The 23,349-nt window shown below is 40.3% G+C and overlaps 1 protein-coding gene across 1 annotated transcript in view; it reads right to left on the reverse strand.

Annotated features, from left to right (window-relative positions):
• Window positions 1–23,349, reverse strand: part of LOC136863317 (neprilysin-11) — a 269,715-nt gene that overhangs the window by 68,058 nt on the left and 178,308 nt on the right. Inside the window, exons 13-14 of the mRNA XM_067139702.2 lie at window positions 21,357–21,453; window positions 15,592–15,768 (exon numbers count right to left, since the gene is read on the reverse strand). Coding sequence (XP_066995803.1) covers window positions 15,592–15,768; window positions 21,357–21,453 — 274 coding nt within the window. The remainder of the gene's footprint in view (window positions 1–15,591; window positions 15,769–21,356; window positions 21,454–23,349) is intronic.

Raw genomic sequence — 23,349 nt, forward strand, 5'->3', positions numbered from 1 at the left:
TACAAATGCCATTCAGCATCATTTCTTCACTGAGAGTTTGGAACATACCGCGTAGTGCAGCAGGTCGTCTCCTTACTCCGAAATCTTCCCAGCAAGAATGCAACATTTTCGCAACATTACTCTTTTGTCTGAGATCATCAGACCAAAATGTGCGGCTTTCCTTTGCATCTTTCCCATTTCTCGTATCAAGCAATTCTGGTGCGTGCCCCATACTCTAACTGGGGTCTTACCAGTGACTTAGGGCCTGACACGTACGCTGCGGTTTTGCAAACCACAAGTTAAATATTTTTTGCGAACTACCAAAGTATTTTAACTGCGGTATTGACACGTGGAAAACGTAATAACACTGATGCTTTCACGTCCCGTACTTGTAGATGTGATATCGGCTTTTGGGGTTACACCTTGCCAAGAAAACTCTTTATGTTTCGCGAGGAACTTTGGTCCACGTCTCCAGAAGAAAATCTCGACTGTTCACGAGGAAGACTTTTACAATAATGAGGGTTTCAATTTAAGAATGCTTCACCGTTGGAGCTGTTGTGTTACGCTCATTCCTCACCAGTTGGCTCGCTGTATGCTGGCACAGCGCTCCAAGCGGGAGCTGACGACAACATTAAGCTCCAATTAAGATGTTCATCACATCGTGTGTGCGTCAGAAATATCAGAGAGGGCATCAGCCAAATCAGGGACGAATGTGGTAGGATACATAAATAGAAACGAATAAAATAGAATCAAATGCAAGGAAAGATACCGGGGTAGAATGGAACAGAGCTGAAGAATGAAAGGAAAGTAAGTGCAAAGTATGAAAATTCTCTGCGAAACGAAAATAGTTTCACCTTGTTTTCTTGACACAACATAAACTCAAAAGTCCATATCATGCCTATAACACTTTTATTGCACTGGCAGTAAAGTTACTGGAAATGTAGTGAAATTTAGCGCGGTGATATACATGTTCCCTGATGTTTTCGTTTCTTTATCGCTAATCCTTTTGAAATTGTATCTTACAGGCCAATATTAGACTCTTATTAAGCTATAATCCGCCTCTGTGGTGTAGTGATTATTGTGATAAGCTGCCACCCCCAGAGGCCTGGGTCCGTTTCCCGGCTTTGCCACGAAATTTGAAAAGTGGTACGAGGGCTGGAACGGGATCCACTCAGCCTCGGGAGGTAAACTCAGTAGAGGTGGGTTCGATTCCCACCTCAGCCATCCTGGAAGTGGTTTTCCGTGGTTTCCCATTTCTCCTCCAGGCAAATGCCGGGATGGTATCTAACTTAAGGCCACGGCCGCTTCCTCCCCTCTTCCTTGTCTCTCCCTTCCAAACATCCCATCCCCCACCAAGGCTCCTGTTCGGAATAACAGGTGAGGCCGCCTGGGTGAGGTACTGGTCACCCTCCCCAGTTGTATCTCCCGACCTAGAGTCTGAAGCTCCAGGACACTGCCCTTGAGGCGGTAGAGGTGGGATCCCTCGCTGAGTCCGAGGGAAAAAGCCAACCCTGGAGAGTAAGCAGATTAAGAAGAAGAAGAAGAGGAAGATTAAGCTATAACGTGGAAGTTCAGGTCAAGAAAATAATTAGGACTGAAATCTACACATACGAGGAGATTTTAAAATTAATTCAATATGTAGCGGAACTCAGAAATTTGTTATAGAAAATGAAAAGACGACCACGTCTGTGGTGTGTTGGTGAGTGTGATTATCTGCCACCTCCAGAGGTCCGCGTTCGATTCCCAGCTCTGCCACGAAATTTGAAAATTGGTACGAGGATTGGAATGGGGTCCACTCAGCCTCGGGAAGTCAAGTGAGTACAGGGTGTTCAATTTCCTCCTCATCCATCCTCGAAGTGGTTTTCCGTGGTTTCCCATTTCTTCTTCAGGCGAATGCCGGGATGGTACCTTACTTAAGGCCACGGCCGCTTCCTTCCCCCTTCCTCTTCTATCCCTTCCAATCCCCCCCCCCCAAAATGCCGCTGTTCAGCAGAGCAGGTGAGGCCACCTGGGCGAGGTATTGGTCCTCCTCCGAAGCTGTATCCCCCCGACCCAAAGTGTCGCGCTCCAGGACACTACCTTGAGGCGGTAGAGGGAGGATCCTTCGCTAGTCCGAGGGAAAAGCCAACACTGGAGGGTAAGGAGATTAAGAAAGAAGTGTTGCTAATGTAATAAGTAGTTCCTTTGTTTTTTCCAAGAAATTGATAGACTAGTAACCGGCGAGCATGTATTTCACTTTAGCGTAAATAGTTAGTAGTAAGTTGTTATGAAGTCAAAAACAATATAATCTCCTTAAGGTCCTCATTCAACGGGGAAATCACCATGAGCAACGTCGTAGCCTATATCCTTACTCCATGAGTGCCCCGGAGTGATTTGGAATAGAACCCAAGCTTTTGGCACGCCCTATGTACTATCACCTCTAGTAACCTGCCGATTAGCATTTAGAAGGTGAAAAAATGGACTAATGGAACTCGAATCGATAAATAACGGCGTGGGAGTATCAAGGAACTACACATAAGAAGTCATTAATAATAAATAATGTTATTGACTTTACGTCCCACTATCTACTTTTGCGGTTTTCGTAGACGCCGGGATGCAGGAATTTAGTCTCTCAGGAGTTACTTTACGAGCCAGTAAATCTACTGACACGAAGAAAATGTATTTGAGCACCTTCAAATACCACTGGACTGAGCCAGGATCGAATCCGCCAAGCTGTGGTCAGAAGGCCAGCGCCTCAACCGTCTGAGCCTGTCAGCCCGGCACCTAGGAAGTCTGCCGTTGTAGTAAAATGAAATGGCGTATGATGTTAAATGCCGGGAGTGTCCGAGGAGATGTTCAGTTCGCCAGGTGCAGGTCTTTTTATTTGACTCCCATAGGCGACTTGCGCGTCGTGGTGAACATGAAATAATAATGAAAACAACACATACAACCTGTCCCCGTGCAAGCGAAGTTAACCAAAGATGGTTAAAATTCCCGACCCTGCCGTGAATCGAACCCGTAACCCCAGTGATCTAAGGCCAGCACACTAACCATTCAGTCCTGGAGCCGGACTGCCGTTGTTGTGCTTGCATGCAACTCATATAGTCAGCCGGAACAACTCACTAGCTTCGGAAGTCCTTAACAATTCTGTGATAGCGTGATATACTTTATAAATAGACTACTGTATATACGCTACCGACTTATTTTTCGTATAACATCATGAAGATGTAGATTCATCACGATGTGCAGTCATTTTGATTCTTACAGCAACGCCCCCTATAGAAGCAAAGTCCCAGATAAGAGTGTTTAATTACCTCTCCAAATTCGGCTTAGCTAAAGTAAAGAATATTCTCCCAGACTGCACATAAACGAAAGTCTTAGTACCCGTTTTCATGTGAAATTCCAGATAAATGTGCAAACTGCCGCATACATTTAAGCCGCACTTTTATCTGGCTTTCCTAGTACACACTCATTTCTTAAAAACCAGAACACCTTCAAAGACTAGAGATAGGAAGTTCATATTCACAGGACATGTGTATTAGTATGTTCTGGAGAATTGATTAGCATTTGAACCATGTCGGCCCTCACGTTCAAGGTCCGAATCGATGTCTCCGCGCTCCACCACCGACTGGCGAAATGTGCCTGCGGCTCTCGTTGTCGCTATAATCCGAAGGTAATGGATCAGTGTGATTTGAGCAGACGTGCAGGATGCCTCGCAGACGTATACGAGAATCGTACCGTAAAAATGAGTGAGTTTGAAAGAATGCGCATTATTGGCATGAGACGACTTGATGCATCCATCCGGGAAATTGCTGCTTGTGTCGGCAGTGAAACGAGTGTGTACAGAATTGTTCACAGAAGACCGTAGAACACGATGAAATTGGTCTAGTCGCACCACCCAGACCACTCCCGGAGAAAATCGACACCTCATCCGAATGGCATTGCAGGACAGATCTGCGTGTTCCTCAGCTCTGGCGCAACAGTGGAACAGTGTATCACATCGTACACTATCAGGACTGACAGTTCATCGCCGTTTATTACGGTCTGGGTTACCGGCGCGTCGTCCAATTTTCCGCCTACCTTTGACTAATGTGCAAAACATGCTAGACTGCAATAGTGATGAAGTCACTGGGGACAGAAATGCCAGCAGATAGTGCTTTCGGACGAATCTAGGTTCTGTTTCTTTGAAAATGATGGCTGCATTTTGGTTCTCCGCAGACAGGGGGAGAGGCATCACATGCCTGCATTCGCACAAGACATACAGCCCCAACTCATGGCCTTATGGCGTGGGGTGCTATTTGGTACAAACACAAATCACAGTTGGTGCGTGTCCAGGGCACTGTGACCAGCTTGACTTAAGTGAATGACATCCTCCGACCCGTAGCATTCCTTTTCTCCACGACATCCCAGACGCCATATTTCAGCAGAGCAATGCGCGACTACATCTTGCTGCACGAACACATGCCTTCTTGTTGGCAGGATGTCAGACTGTTGCCCTGGCCCTCCCGATCACCGAACTTGTCGCCAATCGAAAAATGTGTGGGATATGGCGAAACGACGGGTGCGCCGCTGTGACCCAATGCCAACCACCAAAGATGAACTGTGGAACCAGGTGAATGCAGCATGGATGGCTATGACCCAGGACGCCATTCGCGTCTTTTGTCCTGTGAATGTGAACCTCCTATTTCTAGTCTTTCAAGATCTTTTGTTTTTATGAACATGAGTGTACATACTACAACCCCTGAATACCCTCATAACCAAATGACGATGCCTGTAGCCTCGCTAGTGGTTTGAAACTGGTGGTTTAACATCGCACTAACACAGACAAGGTTTTTGGTTCTTCAAGGATGGAAAAGAAGTAGGTTTGAGAAGTAGGCGGCCGTGATCTAAGATACAGCCACAGCATTTGCTTGGTCTCATAATGGGAAATCAAGGAAAACCACCATCTCCCGAATCTAAACTAAAGCTACGCCGCGGCACTAACCGCGCGGCCAACTCATTCGTTAATTGGAAATATTTCATTGTGATTGCCCTAGTGAAGATTCCTTACGTTAACACCTCGGTACTTATTGTGGTATCACTCCATCAACAACGTAATTAAAACGAGAGGACTTTTCCTCCTAATGAAAATTACAACAACACTTTCTACTCTATTTATTATCACACCATTCTCTACTGTCCATCTCACAACATTTGTGTAGTCGCTACAATCCTGCAACGTGTTTATTTCTCTATAGGCTACAGTTTAACTTCCGTATGATTCCAGTTCTTTACTGATACCACTTATATATGTAAGAAAATAAGTCCCAAATAATACTGCCTTGTGTAAGCCCACCTGTAATTATTAGAGGATCACCACCTCTAATTCTCCTTTTTTTTTTTTTTTTTTTTTTTTGTAATTTAGCCACCCATTCAATCACTCTTTTGTCTGGTCCAGCACCCGCATTTCAGTCAGTAGTCTCCCATGATGTCTTCTTCTTCTTAATCTGCTTAGCCTCCAGGGTTGGTTTTTCCCTCGGACTCACCGGGGGATCCCACCTCTACCGCCTCAAGGGCAGTGTCCTGGAGCGTGAGACATTGGGTCGGAGATACAACTGGAGAGGATGACCAGTACCTTGTCCAGGCGGCCTCACCTGCGGGGGGACGGGAAGATGGGAAGGGATAGACAAGGAAGAGGGAAGGAAGCGGCCGTGGCCTTAAGTTAGGTACCATCCCGGCATATGCCTGGAGGAGAAGTGGGAAACCACGGAAAACCACTTCCAGGATGGCTGAGGTGGGAATCGAACCCACCTCTACTCAGTTGACCTCCCGAGGCTGAGTGGACCCCGTTCCAGCCCTCGTAACACTTTTTCAAATTTCGTGGCAGAGCCGGGAATCGAGCCCGGGCCTCCGGGGGTGGCAGCTAATCACACTAGCCACTACACCACAGAGGCGGACCCTCCCATGATGTACCCTATCAAAATCCTTGAACAGGTCAATAGCGAAACAGTCCATTTGACCTCCTGAATCTTAACTATCTGCTATACGTTACTGGAATCCTTCACTGAAATAACCTTTCCTAAACGCGAAACTCCTTCTATCGAACCAGTTAGCAATTTCGCAATCATGTTTAATGCAATGAGAAAGAATGCCTTCCCAGAGTTTAAATGTTAAGCTGACTGCCTTGTAATTATTCGCTTCATGGTCATCACCCTTTCTTTTCTACCCTGAGTCTATATATCAACTCCCCATTCATTCGGTATAGCTCCTTCTGGCATTAGCAGCGTTAAGAAGCTCGGGCCCCACCCGCAATAATTGAAAACGCCCCACCATCGTCTCCTGAAAAGGAGCGTTACAGGTTTATTTCGTAGTGGCAAGGTTGTATATTATTACAATGAACAGCAATAATAATAATAATAATAATAATAATAATAATAATAATAATAATAATAATAAGTTACACAATTTAGTTTTCAAATTCGAAGGAATGAAAATAATACACTTAGTCCTATATGGTACGAACACACACACTCACACAAACATACTCACAAGAAATGCATATTCCAATTATAGTAATCAAAACACGCTGACCGTCACACTATTAAGAAATAATCTCGTTCCTAGGACAAAACAATTTACAACTTAACCGTCCACCGTAGTCCTACTTAGCTACACTGACTACTAGAGGTTTGTCGGTACTGGCGTACCGGTACGCGTCACCTATTCTCCGAATGAAGCAGTGACAACCTGCTCCAGGATCCTCTTCTCTACCGGTCCACTGCTGTCTGGTACTGTGACCAAACTGTGACGGTCTTGCGCTGCGACTCGCATTTTGTTGTACCGGGAAGTGTTGTTACTGCTATTCGCAAACGATCCAGTGACACAGCCGTCGTCGACCTCATAGAGTTAGTAAATTAGTAATTAGTAAATTATATATTATATTATTTACTAACTCTATGGTCGTCCCGTACCGTTAGGGAGGTTGTGACAAGAACAGGACGGAGACATACCGGTACGGTGTTCAATATTTCATGTGAACGAAAGAAATCCACAGTAATCTACTTCAGCATTAAAACGTTTCTACAAATAATAATAATAATAATAATAATAATAATAATAATAATAATAATAATAATAATAATAATAATAATAATTTATTGTGATTATTATTAATGGCTGTTTTTCTTAACATAGTTAAAATACTGTATAGTTAACGTCACTTTTAATACTATGACTAATCATTTAATCTGGCGAATATGATCAATGAACATTTTAAATTCACAACACTGAATACTTTTTAAAACGTCAGATATTTCAAAATGATCATCGGCGATTTCTGAACAACATTATGGGTCATTCACATGTCGGAATCTTAGAGAAGAATTGCACACAAAATATTATCATTTTCCTAATTGTAAAGTAACTGGGTAAAAGTAATCGGATTACTTGTACCGATTACATTTTTTAAAAAAATACTTGTAATAGTTACTTTTTCCAGAAAGTCTACTTGTAATTTACTTCTTAAAATAATATTGTGCCGGGCGGAGTAGCTTGGTCCGTACAGCGCTGGCCTTCTGACCCCCAACTTGGCAGGTTCGATCCTGGCTCAGTCGGCTGGTATTTGAATGTGCTCAAATACGTCAGCCTCGTATCGGTAGATTTAGAGGCACGTAAAGGAACTCATGCGGGACTAAATTTCGGCATCTCGGTGTCTCCGAAAATCGTAATAGTGGTTAGTGGGGACGTAAAGCAAATAACATTATTATTAGTAGATTTACTGGCAAGTTAAAGAACTCCTGCAGAACAAAATTCCGGCACCTCGGCGTCTCCGAAAACCGTAAATGTACTTATTGGGACGTAAAACAAAAACATTATTATGTATGTATTTATTAATTGAAGATAAAAAATATTTTCGATACTCTCAACCTACTGGACCGGTTTGTCACTGGACCGGCAAGCGTGTCACCGCGCTCTGCATGCTATGCCATGCTCCTCAGCTCCATCTGTGGTTGGACCGGTTTGTCACTGGACCGGCAACGTGTCACTGCTCCAGCCGTGTCACTGGAGCAGTTGGAGCAGTGACACATGATTTCTGGACCGTCACACGTCTACTGACTGCCGAGAGTTATCAACAGGCTCGAAACTTCAGTATTTAGTGTTTTGATAAGGAGTACGTCTTTGTTAACGCATCTTTGCTGACTAGTGGGTTCTCAGAACTGGCTAATTGCTTCAAAAGCCCTGTTGATTGTTGTGAGTGGCAGCAAGGGATGGTTATTATTGGAACAGGCTGGGAAACCCACATTATTTCAGAAATGACTACCGCACTCCTTTGCTGAAAGAAGCTCTGCACTACAACGGCCAAAGTATGGAATAACCCTCTGTAATACAAATAATAATGTGTTGTGTGCTGTAGCTTTATCAATATGTGAAATCACTCTTCAGCTACTGAAGTAAGAAACAGTCATGGGCCCCTCACAAGCCATCGGTCCCCCGCCCCGCGGGGTCTGCTGGGTCCTTATAGCCGCCACTGCTTTCGGGAAAACAGTAATCATAAATCTACTTCAGATATGGTACAATATCTCAACCCATTGCCTTTTTAAACGCCATAAATCTTATTAATTCGAGCTGCTTTTCTAGCTTTCAGCTTTTGTTATCACAGATTTCAGTACTTCGTTGTTTTTAGCCAGTGACAGAGTGATAGAGTAATGTGTTATTTTATGATTTCCTAAAATGACTGGATTTCTTTTGTTTTTTTAGTGTATCACAAGTTGCAACAACTATTTCAAGAAGTTTGGACTTTTCTCCGTAGATGCCTCTATTAAGGAACTGATGTCGTGCACTCTGGTGCAAAGTGGAATAACTAGAAATTTAAAGAATTTTTTATATATATAGGTTTTCTAAAATGAAACTATTATTTATATTATTTCTATTTCTATATTTCTAAAGTTGCAATACTTCTAGCTCTTCCCGTCAACTTGGGATTTCAACCAATAGGAAAATTCATGTATTTATTTTTCTGCCAATCATAGGCTTCTTGGAACTTTTCGGCTATCCAGTAAAATGAGAGGGTGTGTCCGGATTTAGTCCAGAGACTTCTCGAACCTTCCTCTCGGGTATAAAAGCTGACGCTTTTTCGAGTAAACTCGTCTTACTGATCGTCATGTTACTGAGTGTGTGTGTTAGGAGAGGAGGCGGGGGGCCTTATTCTTCGGCAGGCAGAACACCAGCCCAGTTAATGGCCACCATATTCCTATCTCAGTAGTCATCTCCGCAAGCTGATTCGAGGGCAAGGTTCCTATCTTTAACTATGTAACAGTCAATTTCCTAAAATGTAAACTTTCTTCCTTCTCGTGTAAAAGTTCAAGTTAGTCACAAGTACTTAAACTGAAAACCGGGATAAAGAGAGCGTTTCCCTCTCGAATTCCCCTTCCATTAATCTTGAGGTGACTATGATTTTGTAACCGTTTTCACTTGTAAATTGTAAATCGACTTCTCCATCTAGTCACCTCAGTAGTTTAGGATTAGCCTCTGCATCGTCGGGCCACAAGCCCAAGTAGGGTTTTAACCTCTTGATTTCAAGGAGCGCAAATGTACGCCTCCATACATTTTTTAGTTTGGGCCAGTAATATAACCTGTTCCTTTTCACGAAGGCCCGGTAGTATGGGTACTCGATACCCCTGTATTATTTCTTAAAATACAACTACTACAGTCTTGTCAAATGTAGGTTGTGCCTAGAGAGTCCAGAAATTGTAAAGTTTATTGAGCAAATGTAACAGTTAAAGGTTGCCTTGAGTAGGCCGTAAGATTTGGGAGCGCAGTCTCCATGGTAGAATTTGTAGAGCATGTAAGCTCATAATTGTAATGTAAACTGGGTGCCTTTGGAAGGACGTAACATGTAATATTTTGGAGCAAAATTGCTCTTGATAGTTAATAACCTGTAAAAGATAATTGGGAGATCTTTCTCCTTCAATCTGTTAGAAATGAGCCTCAGTGCTCGTGTTAAATCGTCAATGTAAAGAGCGATAAGCTCAGGTCCCTAATGTTTTTTGATATTACCTACTTTCTACCTAATCTAACTAATTAGTTTTGTAACCCTACTTTCGCAAAGCGAATTGATTGTTAAAGTTAAAAAAAAGAAATATAACTTTGTTTTTAAAGTCTTAAATAAGTCTTCTGACTGTCAAAGATAGACCCATTCCAGTACGCACCTTCTTTCAGCTCTGCGTTCCACAGAATACCCCGGAACAACAACAACAACAACAACAATAATAATAATAATAATAATAATAATAATAATAATAATAATAATAATAATAATAATAATATATATATATATATATAAGATCAGTTTTGTTTGTACATTGCTCAGAATTTAAAAAGAATGGTATTTCTGTATCGGTCGTGTCCATAGTAACAAGGAAATGCAGTTTTAAATTTTCCGCATTGTCTGTCTGTCTGTCTGTCTGTCTGTCTGTCTGTCTGTCTGTCTGTCTGTCTGTATGTATGTATGTATGTACACACATCACGAGAAAACAGCTGAAGAGAATTTAATGAAAATCGGTATGTAAAGTCCGGGAATAAATCGCTACAATCTAGGTCATAAATAATCTTATTCACACTGAGAGAAATGGTAGTTTAGGGGGAAGGCCTAAAATTTAATTTTCAAATATTTATGTTATTAGTGGTCCTATTTTAATGAAAATCGGTATGCCAAGTCGGGGAATTAGTCGCTAATATCTAGGCCATAATAATCTTATTCACGCTGAGAGAAATGGTAGTTTAGTGGACGGCCTAAAATTAAATTCTCAAGTATTTGTTATTAGTGGTCCTACCTTAATGAAAATCGGTATTCAAAGTCGATAAGTCGCTACAATAAAGGCCATAAATACTTTTACTTATGATGAGTGAAGCGGTAGTTCAGGGGAAGGCCTAAAGTTTAATTGTCCAATACTTCTGTTATTAGTGGTCCTAATGACAAATACTACTTAAGTGAATTATATAGTATTAAATTTCCGATCATTTATGGCTCATACATTTTTGCCGTACCGGCTATGATAACAGAATTATTCATGAATTTGATTTTTTGTTGCTAAGTCCATATCAGTGCCGAGTCACGAGAAAATGGGTAGGTCCTTTACAGAATTTAATGAAAATCGGTATGCAAAGTCGGGGAATAAGGAACTACAGTCTACGCTATAAATAATATTGTAAGACGTCCTAATATCACAGGGTCGAAAGAGAACTAAATGCGAAGGCCTACAATAGAGAAAGCTCATAACATTGATCAACAATAACATTACATTGACCATTGTTTGTTGTGATGTGCTTTGTGTCTCTGTTGCCACTCATGTCCGATAGGTGGGATTACTGCTGTATACCGAGTATTTATTTATTAAATTTGCTTTACGTCGCACCGAAACAGATAGGTTTTATGGCGACGATGGGATAGGAAAGGGTTAGGAGTGGGAAGGAAGCAGCCCTAGTCTTAATTACGGTACGACCCCAGCATTTGCCGGGTGTGACAATGGGAGACCACGGAAAACCATCTTCAGGGCTGATGACAGTGGGGTTCGAACCCACTACCTCCCGGATGCAAGCTCACAGCTGCGCGCCGGTAACCGCACGGCCAACTCACCCAGTCGTACGGAGTATAACAGCCTGCCTGAATATTGACGAGAAGTAGCTGGGGAGCTAGACAACTATCTTCTTTAGCATGCCATTCCTCTGGTTCATTTTCTGATACTACTGGTACGTAACAAACTGGTTCATCATGGCATTCGAGCTATTCAATCCCTACTCTGAGGTACTGATTGGAATGAGCAGTGGGCATATTTAATGAAATAATGGCAGAGGAGTGTTCACGGCTCTCTGCGGCCTGGTCATTCCAGCACTGGAACTTTGGACTGTCAGATCGGCACCGTAAGAACGTTCGTTAAAAGTGAGAATATGTGCGGTTTTCCACTTGATCGAGTATTTTACATGATAACATTGCTTTTAATCGCTACATCCCTACTGACGTTTTTTTAATGACCTAAGTTGACATCAGTTATGAAATCCACAAAGATATTCTTTCTGACGATACCGTAGCGAAGCACGGGTATATCAGCTAGTAATCTATATATATAAAATAAGAGTTTTGTCTATACATTGCTCAGAATTTGAAAAGAATGGTATTTCTGTATCGGCCATGTTCACAGTAACAGGGAAATACACTTTTTACTTTTCCGTAATGTCTGTCTGTCTGTCTGTCTGTCTGTCTGTCTGTCTGTCTGTCTGTCTGTACACGCATCACTAGAAAACGGCTAAAGAGAATTTAATGAAAATATCTATGCCTAGTCGGAGAATAAGTCGCTACAATCTAGGCCATAAATAGTTTTATTCACGCTGATTGAAATGGTAGTTTAGGGGAAGGCCTAACAATTAATTTTCAAATATTTATGTTATTATTGGTCCTATCTAAATAAAAACTGGTATAGCCTACACAGTCGGGAAATAAGTCGCTACATTCTTGGCAGTAAATAATTTTATTCACGCTGAGTGAAGTGGTAGTTTAGGGGAAGGCCTAAAACTTAATTCTTAAATATTTACATTATTAGTGGCTCTATCTCACTGAAAATTGGTATGCGAAGTCGACGAATGAGCCACTACAATCTAAGCTGTAAACCATTTAATTAACGCTGAGTGAAATGGTAGTTTAGTTGAAGGCCTAAAATTTAATTCTCAAATATTTATATTATTAGCGGTCGTATCGATAAATACTACATAACCAAAGTTATACAGAATTAAATTTCCAACCATTTATGTATACATTTTTACCGTACCGGCTATGATAACACAGATATTCATGAATTTGTATTTTTGTTGCTAAGTCCATATCAACGCCGAGCCACGAGAAAATAGGTAAATAGAATTTAATGAAAATCGGTATATAGAGTCGAGGAATGAGAAACTACAGTCTAGACTATAAACAATTGTATTCACCCTGGATGACATTGTAGTTTAGGAGAAGGCGCCTGATATGTAATTTTTAAATACCGGTACCTATGTTATAGGCCCTATCGAAAGGTACTACATAACAAAAGTCCTAGATAATACAATTTCCGGTCATTTATGTTTTATTCAGTTTTAACGTACCGACTATGATAAGGGTGGTATTTCAGAGTCGGAAGAAAACTAAATGTGAAGGCCTACAATTGCGAAAGCGCATAACATTGATCAACAAAAACATTACATTGACCATTGTTTGTTGTGATGTTCTTTGTCTCTTATGCTGCCTCTCAACTCCGATAGATGAGATTACTGCTGCGTACCGAGTATAATAGCCTGACTGAATATTGGCGGGAAATAGCCGGGGAGTTAAAAAACTTTCTTTTTTAGCATGCCATTCCTCTGGTTCATACATTTTCTTATACAGCTGGTACGTAACACACGGTGGTACATTATAGTATTCCACTTATTCGATCCCTACTCTGACTCGCTGTTTTGAATGACCAGTGGGCATACTTAAGGCAGAGGTTCACTTAGTACAGTAGTAGTAGTAGTATGGCATAGGCTAGAAGAACAATTAGGGTTATTTCAAATTATAGCAGCACAGTTCACTAAATAACTCAAAATTCAACCGTAAAAAGAGCCGTTTCTTAAGAAAAGCTTCTTCATCTTAATTTTTTATTAAATTCTACATTCATTTTATTCCAAATTAGCAGTGAAGAGGCGGTTTCTCCTCTGGCTTGGAGGAAAAAATTGCCTCCAAGTCAGATAGATTTTTCCGCCACCAGTGTAGTGAATCGATACTTTCCGACTCATCGGTACTCCTAGGAAACAGAGTAGTAAAAGGGTACAGTTTTTGCCCTGAGAGTAGCTACTATTCGACCCTCTCCCCACCGAAAAGGGACGAAGAGCGTTCACGGCTCACGGCAGTCTGCGGCATGGTCATTCCAGCTCTGGAACTTTAGATTGTTAGATCGGCAGCGTAGTCCTGTTCGTTAAAAGTGAGAAAATGTGTGGTGTTTCATTTGATCGAGTATTTCATATGAAAACATTGCTTTTTATCGCGCCATACCTAGTGACGTCATTGTAATGTATGTTCATTCTAGTTGGAGAAACCACTAAGGCAGTCTTTCTGAGGGTGTAAAAAGGCAGGTGGAGAGTGAATGTCTACCATTATAATGAAAGCTCCACTGATGGCATGCAAGCGGGTTGAACATTGCAGTGAAAATTCCCTAACTCAGTCTTCATATGAGAAAAGATGTTTGGTGACTTCCCCGTCTTGTTTCTAGGGTAACGTTAAGAGCTATGCAATTTCATACAATCTTGCTCACAACGTGTACACTACCTAACCTAGAATTCTGTATACAGTGTAGAATTCCGTAGCGAAGCACGGGTACATCAGCTAATAATAATAATAATAATAATAATAATAATAATAATAATAATAATAATAATAATAATAATAATAATAATAATAATAATAATAATAATAATTATAATAATAATAATAACACCAAGAAGGGCCTGTAAGAAATTAAAATCGTGAAAGAAGACATCCACGACAGAAGCACATTCAGAACAAGATACAGACATTTGAGGGGTTCCAGGAACCAGAAACAGCGACCTAGCAGAAACTACATTGGACGGATGAAAAGAAAGAAGCCGCAAGTAAGAGAATGAAAGAGTACAGGCCCCAATAGAAATCTGAAATCATATAATGTTACTTACGTAGTCCATTTTTGGCGAAAATTGATTAAAATATTAATGCAAATAAATAATAGTAACACTGCTATTGTTTTGACGCCCGACTTCCGACGGTGCCGCAGTAGCTTTCAGATACCACCGGAGTGAGCTGAATGTGTGGCTCGTGCTGCTGTGTGTGGAAACATTACGTAAAACCACTTCCCAACTGAAAGAATGAACAGTTCAAGACGAAGCAGGGAATCGAACGCACGACTCTAACGACCGAGACACTGCTGGACGTTGTGTTGCAATTATGTAAGATAAAACAATGTTTTCTGAAAAATTGTGTGCTTAATTGTTAATGAATGAGTTATTGACATATTTGGATATTACTATTATATATTTATTATCCCACAATATATGAATAATTATTATCTACTTTTATTCTAGCACTATACAAAAGAAAGAATTTGGAATATCTCCGAATCGCATTTTTCCAAGCAGTGACATTTCGTAAGCTAGTAGTAGCTAACAGCACACGCGCTTGCAATCACATGTTTTGTTACAAGCAGCAACTTCAAATCTACCTAAGAAGCAGACGTGCACTACTGGGTAGAAGATGTCATTTCCTAAAGGCAAATTTAAAGAAAACTAATGTCAATTGGCTTTCTGCGAAGAAGTTGAGAATTTGAAAAAGTACAGGACGGCCTTGGTAACACTGAACATTAACAGATTTCAACCCCATCACAGCTTATTCACATTTACAAAATGCGGAATTCTTCTGTCTTGTTGGCAGAAAGATTGCTGGTGCTCCCTTACATTCCTTAAAAACATCATGTCGTGTACCATGCACTTTAACCAGACACTCAAGGTGCAAACAGCGAGGAGGAAGAGGAAAAATCGTGGAGAAAATCTGAGTAACGAGCAAATTTGACGTACAATGGGAATACAATATATGGAATAGAGAGAGGATGTAGACAGCACCTGTTCATAGTGATGTTCCAGCTGACCAGGATTCAGGAGCCAGCCAGGGAAGCCGATGAACGGTCTCATAGCGTGCGCCTTGTCTAATGTTAACTCCTTGGTTGCAGCATCCATCCAGTCCAGCTCACCCACGATCTGAGTGAAAGCATTTTGTATGTCACCCACCATATCAAGTGCCTGGAAAATAAGCCACCAACTTTGGAAACATGGAGTAAATAACTTTTCAGTGCAGTGCAATGGGTTTGAACTAAACAGAAACTTAGGTGACATCGTGAATTCTGAAAATATTCATGACTTGAACTTGATTAGAAACTAGACACGCCAAAGAGGAACATTTTCCCCTAAAATGCCTGTACTTAACCCTCTACTGAATACTGTTGCCATTAGGCAACAAATAACTTTTCACCTGTATAAATGGATAAATATTGAAGACAGAGGTAGTTTTACGGCATACCTACACCTTCAACTGTACATTCCCAGTGATTTTTTAAAATATACATAACATAAGACAAAACAGCCTCAACATCCACGTTTATTTTACGTGGGCCCTCCCCATCACATTACCACAGGCTTCAGGAGTACCTCTGGCTCAACCTCAAAAACATTACCGACCTACAGTCGTGCAAGTTGTACTTGCGCCTTGCAGTACGTACCCATGGCCAGTAGGTAGTAATGTTCGGTCTTTGAATGTTAAAAGCTTAGCTTACAATCGTGAAAAATCATACATATATTCCACTATGGCAATCCACATCACATACGAGACCTAAGCTATTAGCCCCAGTTAAGAATTGCTGGTACATCTAAAACACTGAACGTATGTTGAACATTAAAACTTGAAATTTTCTTCACCAAATGAAAACGAAAAAACAATTCATGCAGTAGAGAGTTAAAGGTAGTGATACTGACATACATAAAATATGTCTTTATCTGAATTTAAGAATTAATATGAGTCCTAAAATTTATCATTTTAATAAAGACTGTAATTAGTTACATTTCCTCATGTATGAAGCATTTATCTGCTCTGTTGTCTCTTTAATATACCGCACCTTAGGTTTTCATAGATATCCGTCACTCGACATTCTCCAGGAATTCTGTTCACTGGCTTCATGTACCACCCAAACTTCGCAACGAAGTATGTAAGAAAGCTTCACATTATGGGACGATAATATTCAGCACTTGAGCTATTTCTCTCGCTGTCACCCTTGGGTTACCTTCAGCAAACTCCTCGAGTCTGTGGCAATGGGTCTTCCGCTCCTTTAAGGAGCGAATTGCAGATCGAAATCTAGAAAACCATTTCAGGCATATTCGATCGGTTACCGCATCTTCACCGTTAACAGCACGAATCTTCCTCGAAGTTTGTGAAGTATTTTCGCCCTTCTGATAATAAATGAGAATAAGATGTCTGAATGGTTAATTTAAACTTTCCATGTAAATAAATACTAGCGTTCACGAACTGCAGCGGATGCTAGCGAGGTCACCCTGATCAGGTGATTGCCTACGTGAATGAATGATGCGGCAACTGCTCTATCGCTGCTGTAAAGCGGGTTGTGGCCTGTGCAGGCTGAATATTCCTGCTGTGTGGATTAAAATGCGAACAGCTTCTGTCCCCACCAAATAAATAGATGATTCCAATTACTTGGAAATTGTTAGTTTAACCTTATGCAATTGTTTTCAGTGACTTAATACTGAGCTGATATGCACAGACAGCATGAACACGCTCTGAATGTGTTTTCTATTGGAGTTCTTGTTCTTGATTTGAAAGTTGCGCTATAACCGTATAAATAGGAGGATTATTACTCGTGTATTCTCACTCTAATATTTCTCAGAGACTGTTGTGACTCGGTGCATGATTTAGTCATTCGGTGGAATTATGTAACGGTGAGATTTTTTAATAAATAAGGTAAGTTCTGTCTGTTTTCAGTTAGAGTGAACACGAGATGTCACTGCGACGTTGGGGTGCAAATAATGGATATCGTTTGAAAGAATTAAAACAGGCAAGATTTTCTTGAGCTGTTTTTATAAGAAATTTGTGTGAAGTAAGAGGTGAGTTTTCATTTGTCAGATTGAAATGACGATGAAGTGGTATTAACCACGACGGCGTGGAATGGTTTCATGTAGCAGTCATCTCCTATAGAGCACCCCTTCTCAGCGTGCCGTATTAATTTTCATACTTTCATTTCGTGGGTTAATAGACGAATGTAACCTATTTTTCACACTATTCCGGTGTTTGATTTTATTCCGTGAGTGCATTTTGTGAAATAGAAATGACACGTTATCGAATGATACATAACAACCATAGTTTAATTGTTGGTGGAAGGTGCATTAGCAGAACATGAAGTAGAAAATGTGTTTTCAGAAAGATTAGCAGAACATGTATCTGAGGTAGAAAATGTGATTCCAGAAGACATTATTCAGACGACGGCTGACGGTGTGCAGTGTGCTGGACTGTTCTCAGACTCCAGTTCCAGGTATCCCTCGTGACACTTGGTACAGTTACGCTTCGTTTATACAAATGATTTTTCGTGCCGGACGTGGAAAATTGAACTATAACCGATATCGCAAGAATTCATGTGTCGAGCTAACTGCAGTTTCAGTTTATTATAACACTACATTTCAAAGCGTGTTAATGTGTTCATCGAAAAATCGGTATCTGATTTATGTTAGTGGGTTAGTAATGTAAGTAGTAAAGTTTGAGGAACAAGCTGCTCATTTACATCAATTTACTAATCGAATTACTGAGTTGTATATACATTGTGAAAAGAAATAAAAATCATCCAAGTCCTTCTAAAATAACGGAAGTTAACGACGGTTAAAATATATACTCCGTGTTTGGTTATTCTCACATCGAGCCTTTTAAATCCACCCGCTCTGATTCATGATTTAGTAACGGGGAGTCGTGAGTAGATTCATCCCCAAGCACGCCTAGGCTCCTATCATCGTGCCCTCTGAAAAAAAGAAAAGAAACACTTGAAAAATGTATTTCGTCGTCGTTATCTGACTGATGTACTGTTCTATAAGAAGTGCCTGGCTACTTTACTGTTTGTTTTACGTCGCATCGACCTAGAGAGATCTTATGGCAATGCTGGGATAGGACTGGCAAGGTACAGCACGTGCATTAGCCAGAAGAGAAAATTAGAAACCATGGAAACCATCTTAGGGATTGTCGACAGAGGCGTTCGAAATTACTATCTGCCAAATGCAAGCTGACAGCTACTTAGCCAGAATGGCGGTATAATTAGTTCAGACTCAATCATTCATCGTTATCATATCGTGCTGACTCGCAATATCATATTATCCAAGTAATACAGTACAGGTATTTATTATGTAATGGTACTTTTGTTTATGCTACAGATGAGATATTTTCGTTGTTTTGTGGGCAAGAAACCAGTTAATCGTTACCAGGTGTGGGCAAAGTAAAGACCTTTCATTGCCTTTCGGACATGACCTGAGATTGTTTCATTTAATTTCATTAATTAATACTTATTTATAATTATGTTCTCCTGGCGCCCAGCACTTCTATAATGGCGCAGATTGTAGTCCAGACATAGTAGAAAATTTCTAAGAATAAAATATTCACTACTCTGTTGAAATAATTTAATCGTGGATGACCCAATTATAACATACACAATTATACTCGACAAAACTTCGCTAATTAATGGCAATTTACTAATGTCTCTTGTCCTCACAGCGGGTCTTCAGCTGGCAGTCTTTACCTGGAACGACGATCCCTCGTAATCATGACTGAAAACTCTCACTTTTCACTCCGTTTTGCACCCACTGTAGACATTTTACATAGCAGTTACATGCAGTCGGCATCGAACCCACGTCCGTTGCCTATTACAGTGTACGAGGTCTGTACAACAATGTTAATAACTAGCACAATCAATTCACGTGACCGCTCCATACACTGAACTATCAGTTCACGACTCGTAACTAACTACTCAACATGCACCACAAAAACACAACACAGCGAGCCTTCTTTTATGTACCTGGTGATGAAGTTCTGCGTGTGTCTAGTTTCACGGGGCCAATCTTACTCATCCTTTCAGGATGTACGGAATGGACTTCAAAAGGACTGACAGTCGCATGTTTGCTCCACTGTAATTTGACAACAGTTGAAATTCGCTTTATTTTAGCTTAAATACAACGTTATAAGCTACAATAACTGAAACGATGCACATGTCGGCAAAGAAGCTTGAGTTTGTTTCACAAAAGTTCTGGCATTACCAAAGGATTATAGATAGAGCAAGAACGGTACGTACATGACTTATGTAGCTTAACAAAATATGTAAAAGAAAAGCTGAAGCAAGTATGTACCTCAACGAACAGCTCGTATTAACAGCATTTACCTTTCAGAGTACTGTAAATTGTTCGTATGATTATTGCGAAAATGTGGGATGCATCCTGAAAATAACCTACCGCAAGGCGAGTGAACTTAATGCCGATGAAGTGGTAGGTAAGGTAAGGGTTATTCTGCCCGAAGGCAGGTCCGAACCTCCGCAGAGGTGTTCCTGAGCCGGAGTTTACGTGCGGTAGGGTGGCCAGTTCCTTTCCGCTCCTCCATTCCCTTACCCCCCACGAACAGCGCGTGGCAACTCATCCAACTCCTGACCACGCCCAATGTTGCTTAACTTCGGAGATCTCACGGGATCCGGTGTTTCAACACGGCTACGGCCGTTGGCGATGAAGAGGCGTTTTACAGAAATATTTGGAACTAATAGGTTTTGAGATATGGCTTCCGAAATTACCTAGTAATAAATCGCTCTAAAACGTGCAAAAAGGCAAGACGCTCACCTTCATTCTGCGAGCACGTCCTCGTACTGTTTTTAACGATAGTGGTTAAGTAAATTTCTGCAGATAATTCACTGTCAGTAAGTTAAGCATGCACAGGTACTTCCTGGATTCAGCGGCGCAGACGGCTCAGTAAACATCTTGTACAAATCCCTGATTTCCGCCATCAAGCTGTCGTTTTCCTGCTCATCTTCAAGCACAAGAAATGGCAGAAATACCAACGTTAGATACACTTGAAAAACACTTCCGATTCTGTTTTCATTTTGCTTGTGTGTATTCCTTCGTATAGGACTCAGAATTGTATTTCTGAAGAACCCACGTACCTTGCAGTGAATTATAAAATGTTGAGCACGCTGAAAATAATCAAAGTAATTTGACAAAATACAGACTTCTGAAAAATATGATTGACAGAATAAGAAACATTAATTGTTCCAAATAATAATTACATCTACCATAGTATGATAAATTGACATATTTAGGTGGAAGAGGTTTCTTACAGTTGTCATGAAATAACGTTTTACGGAATAAAGCTCCTTTGTCAATAATCCATCAAATGTTGTCACTTGTTCTACTTCCCCGGTTGTGAGGAAGAAACTTATGCTAACCCCAGTATTAACTTATTATTTTAAAGCACCATTCTCTGTTAGATACTGGTGTATGCCCTAGGACACTAGGGAATTATTCTAATAGAGATCAATTAGTAACCAGGACAACCCATAGCTAGTTAGTATGTAACACTCTTGCTTACATTTCCTGTCTCCTTAGCCTAACAATAAATATTTAACCAGTGAAGAAGTTGTTAACTTATCGTCGTAGTCATGGATCATGGCCCCGGCTTGGAAGAGATGCTTATAATTACAGTATACAATGTACTATCGCCATAATGTGGACAGGTAACGCGGAGTGCGTGTTTATTAAGATTCATGTCCATAGCTATAATTACTTGTAAATAAATTACCTGGCGAATATCTTACCTTTGATCGTGATTCATTGTTAAAGTGCTTTTGCACGTACAGGTAGCTGACTGCCATGCCGAAGTTTGCATTCACATTGCCCGTGCATCCTTGCCACCTGAATGAAATGATACATACGTCAGTACTGTAAACATACTCGTCACCTGAAGTGATGACATACGTCTGATACTGGTCACCTGACAGATATACTAACAGATGCCATTATTTTATCCATCCTGGTCACCTTAAATATACGATAACATACGTCATTATTGTACAGATACTGGTCATTCGAGAGATATAATGACAGACGCCAGTATTGTAGATATCCTGGTCACCTGAAAGTTATGATGCTTTACGCCAGTATTGTACAGATCCGGGTCACTTGAAATATATTATAACATATATAAGTATTGCACACATCCTGGTCACCTGAAGGTTATTGTAATATACATCAGTATTGTACACATCATGGTTACCTGAAGGATATTGGAATATACATCACAATTGTACACATCCTGGTTACCTGAAGGATATTGTAATATACATCATAATTGTGCACATCCTGGTTACCTGAAATAAATTATAACATACGTCAGCACTCTACACATCCTGGTTACCTGATATAAATGATAACATACGTCAGTATTATAAGCATGCTGGTCACGGGAAATATACTATAAAATACAACACTATTGTACACATCCTGATCATCTGAAATATACTATAACACACGTCAGTATTGTACAAATACTGGTCACCTGAAACATTCTAGAATATACGAAAGTATTGTACCCAACCTCGTCAGCTGAAAGATGTTATAATATACGTAAGTATGTACACATCTCGCTCCACTGAATTATACTATAAAATACGACACTATTGTACAAATCCTGGTCACCTGAAATATACTATAACACACGTCAGTATTGTACAAATCCTGGTCACCTGAAATATACTATAACACACGTCAGTATTGTACAAATCCTGGTCACCTGAACCATTCTAGAATATACGAAGGTATTGTACCCAACCAGGTCAGCTGAAAGATGTTATAATATACGTAAGTATTGTACACATGCCGGTCCCCTGAATTATACTATAAAACATAACACTATTGTACACACCCTGCTCACATTAAATATATGATAATATACGTCAGTTTTGTACACATTGCGACACCGGAATTTTATTATAGCATACCTCACTATTGTACACATCCTGGACATCTGAAATATACTATAACCCACGACAGTATTGTACACATCTTGGTTACGTGATGGATAAGACATACGACGGTATTGTAGATATACTGTTCACCTGAAATTATGACATAAGTCAGTAAGAATATGGTGTAACCGTACAACAGGGTTACAGATTCCATTCAGTATTTATTATTATTATTATTATTATTATTATTATTATTATTATTATTATTATTATTATTATTATTATTATTAACCCGATTCATTAGATTTTATATATTCTGTTTCTCATCATTTAGATTGTAATAATTAGGTATCACGGATATTATTGTATTTCATCATAGGTTAAGTGAATATGTTTGTAATTATTCTGTATTGTAGTAAGTGAGATTTGTTGGTTTCATATTGTCATGCTGTGGCTTGTAACTCTGGCTAGATGAGCTGGCATAGTATTTTGCAATCGAGGCTATGTTTAACTGTGCAAGTAGATTTCCCGGTGACGCATTCAGCATAGTCATTCTCAATCCGCTTGGGTACGCTTAGACGACACATGACTGATGACATCAGTGCGTGAGCACGTGATTGCGACCAAGTGTCAGTATTCGCCAGCTACTGTATGTTGAAGTGGAAGGGATGAACAGTGAGTAGGGAGATGAGTCGTCATCGCGAGGTTATATAAGTTGATGCTACGGTGGGGAGAGGGATTCAGTTCATATTATTCAGTTCATATGAAACAGTCAGATGTATAAAATGGAAGAAGTGGTCTTAGTGTGATGGTCAGAGCTAAGAGTTGTGTTTGAAGAAGTAAT

Source organism: Anabrus simplex, chromosome 2 (genome assembly GCF_040414725.1).
Source record: "Anabrus simplex isolate iqAnaSimp1 chromosome 2, ASM4041472v1, whole genome shotgun sequence".
In the NCBI taxonomy this organism is placed as follows: domain Eukaryota; kingdom Metazoa; phylum Arthropoda; class Insecta; order Orthoptera; family Tettigoniidae; genus Anabrus; species Anabrus simplex.